The sequence below is a fragment of the Carya illinoinensis genome, chromosome 4 (genome assembly GCF_018687715.1).
Source record: "Carya illinoinensis cultivar Pawnee chromosome 4, C.illinoinensisPawnee_v1, whole genome shotgun sequence".
Taxonomy (NCBI): domain Eukaryota; kingdom Viridiplantae; phylum Streptophyta; class Magnoliopsida; order Fagales; family Juglandaceae; genus Carya; species Carya illinoinensis.
In genome coordinates, this window is record NC_056755.1 from 10,264,565 (window position 1) to 10,271,286 (window position 6,722).

Here is a 6,722-nt window from a genome sequence, read left to right on the forward strand (position 1 = left end):
GTTTTTCAATTATCCCGTTTAACTATGGGAAAATGGAGTGAACATCACTTTTTCAAGGGATTGGAAACAACTAACAATAATTGGTAAAATGATCAACAAATAATGAATAAAAATGAAACCCATTAATTGAAGTGGAAGACGTAAGCCCCCAAAGATCTGTGTAGATATATTCAAGAGGATGAGTACTAATAAGAGAAGTGGAAGAAAAAGGCAATTTATGATTTTTATTGCATTGACAAGCAGTACAAAGAGATGTTAAAGAGATATGAGACACTATGACTGGAAGAAAAAATCGACGAATAATCAAATCAACAATTTTACTCAACAGATGCCCAAGTCATCTATGACAAGGGTCAAATGTTGTTCGTTCACCAACAAGTGCTAAAACAGAAGACTTGGTAGCGGGAGAAGCCATTGGCATTGGATAGACACCATCCTGACATTTACCGCAAATAAGAGTCGCCCCCATGCTCCGATCCTTCATAAGAAAATGAAATGGGTGAACCTCGAGATAAACATTATTGGAATGAGTGAAATTATGAACAAAGATCAAGTTCTTGTGAATATTAGGAACACAAAGTGTATTGGTTAATGTAAAGGGCTTCAAGGAAGAGGCAAAAGTCATAGAGCCAACATGTGTGATTCGCAAACCCAAGCCATCGCCAATGAAGACCTCATTAGTGCCATCATACTCCAAGTGAACAGATAAATTGGCAAGATCAGAGGTAATATTGTGGGAAGCAGTTGAATCTACAAGCCACTTCTTGTCGTTGGACCCACTGGTAGTGGCACAATTCACAGACTTCTCACTGGAAATTGAGCGACAAGTCTTGGCCGAGTGTCCCACTTTGTCACATAGTTGGCAAACAATCTTAGGCTTACTAGACAGCTCTTTGCGACCAGAGCTGGTGTGATTCTAACCAGAGGAACTGATGCTGGAGCGTTGGTTGCGGTTGGACTTGGAAGCAATAGTGCGGCGTTGAGTGGTATTTGCAGTAGCACCACGGCAGAGTTGGAAGTTTCAATACATTTCAAGTAGCTTTTGTGGCCAACCAGCATGTCATGAAGCTCTTCAAACGTAAGAAAAGTCTCACGTGCCCGAATAGTTGCTGCAATATCACATAATTTAGGACCGAGGCCATTGAGGACATAAAGAGTCATGTCATTCATTGAGACGGGAGAGTCAATCATCACAAGTTCATCAACAAGAACCTTGATGGCATGGAGATACTCAGAGATCAAGCGGAAATCTTGCTGAATGAGAGTCAACTCCTCCTTAAGTTGCATAACATGAGTACGTGAACAATTGGCATACAATCGTTGCAACTTGGACCATGCATCATGGGCAATGAACGAAGTAGCAATGAGTGGTATCACTAGTTTGGAGACGGATGCAAGTATGGTGTGAAGGATCAACTTATCTTGCTTGAACCAACTCTAGAAGGCTGGATTGGGGACATTTGCAGAAGATGATCCGGTAGAGAAGGTGCTGGTGGGGAGCGTCGGTGACGGATAGATAGTGTTACCATCAAGATAACCCTAGAGGTCATAGCCAATAAGCAAGGACATCAATTGGGCGCACCATGAAGGAAAGTTGGAAGGGTTCAGCTTCAAAGGAAGCTGGGAGTCAGCATTGATGGCAACAAGACGAGTGTCACCATTGCCAGTAAGCTTAGAATTATTGACAACCATAGACTTAGGGGATGCAGCCATGAGGAAAAAGAAAAAAATTTAGAGGACCGTGCTCTAGATACCGTATAGAATTGCGGAAGTTTATTTCATTGATATGAAGATGTCCTATATATAAGGACTGTACAGAGTATTGCAGTTACAAATTCAAACACACAGCAATATCAAAAATATTCAAATAACATAACAAGAAGAACCTAGGCTATCGAATACCAAATTTACAAGAGATAAAATACAATTAATCTAGTCAAGGAAATCAAGATAGTTACAACTACATGATTTCCTTTATACTAACTCATTCCAGCAAACTTCTCATTTCTGCAAAATTATTGTGAAACTCATTCACTTATAAACTACTAAAAGTTTATTTGTCATCCTAATATGGGAAGTCAAATTGGAGGGAATATTTAAAATAATCCAATATTTGAAATAATCCAACATTATTACTCTTATATTTCGAGTCAAAAAATAAAAGCAGCTCTAGTCGGAAATAGTGGCTTACTTTTTTTTGATGAAAACTTTGAATATTTCAAGATTTGATTTTTATCTAGTTTCTCTATACGATAATTTCATTAAAACATAAACAAAATCTGCACTTTATTAAAAAGAACACGAAATATATAACAAGCCAATAACATTCGGAACTTTGAAAAATACAAATATGAAATCACCCACATCTAAGATATTCATGTATGTCATCTAATCCAACTACACTATGCAACAATTATATCAAAACAACTCAATAGGCATATATATGCTTTGATAATATTATATTAAATCATAAGCTATCCTTAGAACTTAAGCTATAAGAAAAAACAAATTTATAATTATAAAATTTGGAAAAACCACAGAGACGCCTTTTTAGCCTCATTTGGATTGGAAAGGTGTTTCATTTCATGTCATCTCATCATTACAACTTTTTCAAACTCTCACACAAAGTATAATAAACAATTCAATTCTTTTAAATCACAATTCAACTTTTTCAAATTTCAAAACAATAATAATATTTTATTTAATTTTTATCTTTCATCTAAAATTATCTCATCTCATATATGAATCTAAACTAGCCTAATTGCATGGGTCGACTAGACCATCATTAATTTTCATATATTTGAAATGAAAATGATTGTTGATATATAGGACGTACAAAAAGTGCGCTGCAGAAAAAAAGTAGAGAAAAAATCCTAATAAAACTTTTTAATTTTAATTATTTTATTTCTATTTATAGAATTATGATCAATTATATTTCCGCCATCACCACTCAGTACTAGAAGAGATGCTTCTGAAAAATCATAGGCGCAATATTTTTTTGTTTGTTTGCTTGTACAACATTAATCGTATAATCCATTAAAAAACCAGTCAAAATATAATCATATATGTATAAATACGCCAAAGAAATAAAAAAGAGCAATTCGTGCGTTGAACTGTATTTTCCCAATATGCTAAACGTATATATAAAAGATGATCATGTGCTTCGCCAGACATGCAGCTAGTGTGTTTAATTCCAAGATCATATCATGATCAGGATCATCATCCAAAACAGACTGCTTTTGTCGGGTGGGAAGACAGCGATCGGGGTAAAAACAATATGTGATCAGCGAGATGAAGAGCATGCGCAAGCCTGGAAAAGAAACATTTATGAAAGCCTAGTAGTAAAGTAGGAATATTAATTTAAGCAACAACGTCGAAAGAGACACAAAACCCAAGCCTGTTGTGGATAATCCTACTGGGTATGATCCTTGTCTGTCGTCAAAAAGGCACTACAACATTTTGTGGCTTTTTCCATAATAGAAAGTGGTCAGAAAAAGCTAAGATTAATGGCAAAAAAGAATTTTCCGACCAAAATTTTTCATGGGATGTTGGTGGCATATAATAAGTGACGAATACTATTTTGCCACCAAATTTTTTTTTCATGGGAAAAGGTAGATTTTTTCCACGAATCCAATTTGTGATAAAAACTAATTTAGTTCGTGACAAAAGCAGTTTGGATTTAAGCCTTTGTGGTCTTTTAAATTTATTTACCCACTAATCTTTTGGTAGAAAATAATACAATTCCCACGATAATATTTATTGAAAATATGGTGACATAAAGTTTTTTGTGATGTATATTGTTGTGCCAAAAACATGTTTGTAATAGACTTTGTGGTGCCAATTATATCACGAATGTCTACAGTTTTGTGGCAAATATGCATTAGCTAGTGAGCATATAGTCGTAAAAAGTATTTTCCATGAGTTGCATTCATAGCAAATGCTCTAATATTTTACAAAAAAAATTGCAAAAAAAAAAAAAAGAAAGAAAGAAAAACAAAAAGAAAAGAAGAAAAAAGAGATTTAGCCAAAAATAATCATAACAAATAGTCTCCATTATAGGCTTAAATAAATATATTCCAACATTAGAGATTAAAATTGACACTTATAATAATTTAAAAAGAAAAAGGGCCAAACTTATCCATTCCCAATACATTTGTTTTTACAAACTTATCCATTCCCAATACATTCAAGATTTAGACACCAATACCAAATCCTTTACAAACTCAAAACTGCTCCTCACTTAATCCCAACACTTCAAAATAATTTATCTTTATCCAACTCCATTCCATGCTCAAACATCAACACAAATGAAGCCAAATTACCTGTAAAATAATGGGTGTCTAATCAACTTGACCTACAAATAACTAAAGTTCAACATTTATCAATAAAAAAGAAACTAGCAAAAAATGAACACTATTGTAATATCATTCTTAATGAACGCTACTGCAATGAACACATTCCAATGAACATTACTACAATGAACACATATTCCAATGAACACTCCTTCAACCACGAGTAAGACTTTAGCAAAAGGATAAAAGGATATTATCAGTTGAATTGGGGAGCAATTATGGTCATAACCTGATAATATATATGAACTATATACATAACAAAATAAAACAATTTACAGATAATATTCATATGCATCTCAAAATAAGCTAATATACACATCAATCACAGTAATATAGATTTTAAAATAAAACAAAATAATCATGTATGTTACTATGCATCTCAAAATGAAGGAAGATATGCATCCATTATAATAATATACATACCAAAATAAAATCTCACATAATACATTTCAGTAGCAACAAATACTTGGCTGAATCTATTGACTTTCACTTATTAATATACAATCAATACATGGGTGCTAAAAATCATTGAGTATTGGCCAGACAAACAGAGAGAAAAAATCAGAGGCACTGGAAATTAATTAATAAAAACAAGTTTATTAAAGAATAACTAACCAAGAAAGGATGGTTCTCAAATGGTAACTGGTAATGGGAACAGCTTGTCCAACTTGTTATTAGAGAGGAAGTGGAAGAATTTAAAAGATGGCATTCTAGCTGTCTTCACAACATGACCAGAGAGGAAGAAAAAGAAAGAACAGATGCCCAAGACACTGTTCTAGGAAACAGCAGTATGGATGACCAATGCATGCTTGCCCTAACCATTAAATCTTGCAGCATGAACAAGAGCTTTGGAAGAATTCAAAGTACCAACGATCCTCAAGATTAAAAGAAAAGAAGTTCAAAATATTAAGGAATGTGAAACCTTTGAGGTAAACGGATCTCGAACCAAGGGAGGATGTATGTGTGTGTGTGTGTGTGTGTGTGTGTGTGTGTGTGTGTGTGTGTGTGTGTGTGTGTGTGAGAGAGAGAGAGAGAGAGAGAGAGAGAGAGATTTTAGAGATTTCTTATAACTAGTTCCCTAATATCATCTTGTTCATGTGCCATCTAATTTGAAACTGAAACCTGGAGGTTATGAATTGATTTGTTTTGAAATCAATCAAGGCCCACTATGTATTTGCAGCATAAGAAATAAGACAATTGGAAACCCTCTTACACAAAAATAAAGATATTAGAGGCAATCAATATAATTGTGCAAGCAGTTTTAAGTAATACATTGCCCAGCGGTCATACCTGCACGTTCTTTCTAACATTTGAATCCTCAGAACGTCCAGCTGCCGAAAGCCTCTGCAGTTTCTTCTCTGATCTCTTTATCAATCCAGTGATCTCTTGTGAAAGAGACTCGATCAAACGTTGATCTTCTTTACCTTGGCTAACTCAGCCATTCTAGTCCGTGCACGCTGGACATTTGCCGCTATTTCTTCATAAACATCAACCCAAGCTGGAGGTAGACCCACAGTAAGTGCACCCTTACTGCAGAAAAAGAACAAAAAAACATGATTTTACAGGCAAAATTTGATGCACCCTTACATTCGAAAGAAAAGCTTAACAGGAACCTATGGTTGCACTCTAATAATACTATTCACGCTAATTTGGAAGATAGGATTTTTTGGAGAATAACAAATTTCATAGCCAACTCCTTTGCAGTGAGTCCACCATTGGTACCAAATTCAAATCTGAAATACCAATTAATAAAAAGGTGTTTGGTATACCCCAGTATGTCAGCTTCATAGTAGAAACAACCAATATCCTCTTCTAAATAATAATCATAATCATAATAATAACAACAATAATAATCATAATATAAGCAATCATCAGGACTTATTTATATTAATTGGTCCAACAAATGGCACCAAAACTTGTTAAATGACAACCCCATATTGCTAACAGTTACTTCAAATCCATGTAATTTAAAAAACAACTACCCAAACCTTGCTAATCAGCAGAAGGTGCTCAGCTATTACTAATATAGGGTAAAATTGTTTAGTCACAGAACAATGTTAGAAACTGCTTTACCACTGCATGACCATGCTCATGCCATCCTCTCTATCTCATATTTTCTAAAAACAGCCCTTTTTATCAGTAAAACAACCATGTTTTTCATTGATGCAAGTTGACAATATAGAACCTAGATAAATTAAAACCTAGATACAAACCAAAAATAATACAATGAAATTTTCCTATGAGGCTGCAGGAGCCCAGACGACATCATGCAGGGCCATTCTTTGATCTCTGTAATAGCAAGTGCAAGTTATTATCAATGGCACAAATACTTTGATATTTATATATACAGACTATTTTCAGACACTAGCA

The 6,722-nt window shown here is 34.3% G+C and overlaps 1 protein-coding gene across 1 annotated transcript; it reads right to left on the reverse strand.

The window, feature by feature from the left end:
* Positions 1 to 337: 337 nt before the first annotated feature.
* On the reverse strand, positions 338 to 6,288 carry LOC122306232. The gene is made up of 6 exons (XM_043118666.1): positions 6,284 to 6,288; positions 5,996 to 6,085; positions 5,777 to 5,882; positions 5,643 to 5,717; positions 869 to 1,275; positions 338 to 779 (listed from the first exon to the last, which is right to left on the reverse strand). The coding sequence occupies exons 1-6, from the start codon at positions 6,286 to 6,288 to the stop codon at positions 338 to 340; spliced, it is 1,125 nt and encodes a 374-aa protein (XP_042974600.1).
* Positions 6,289 to 6,722: the final 434 nt, after the last annotated feature.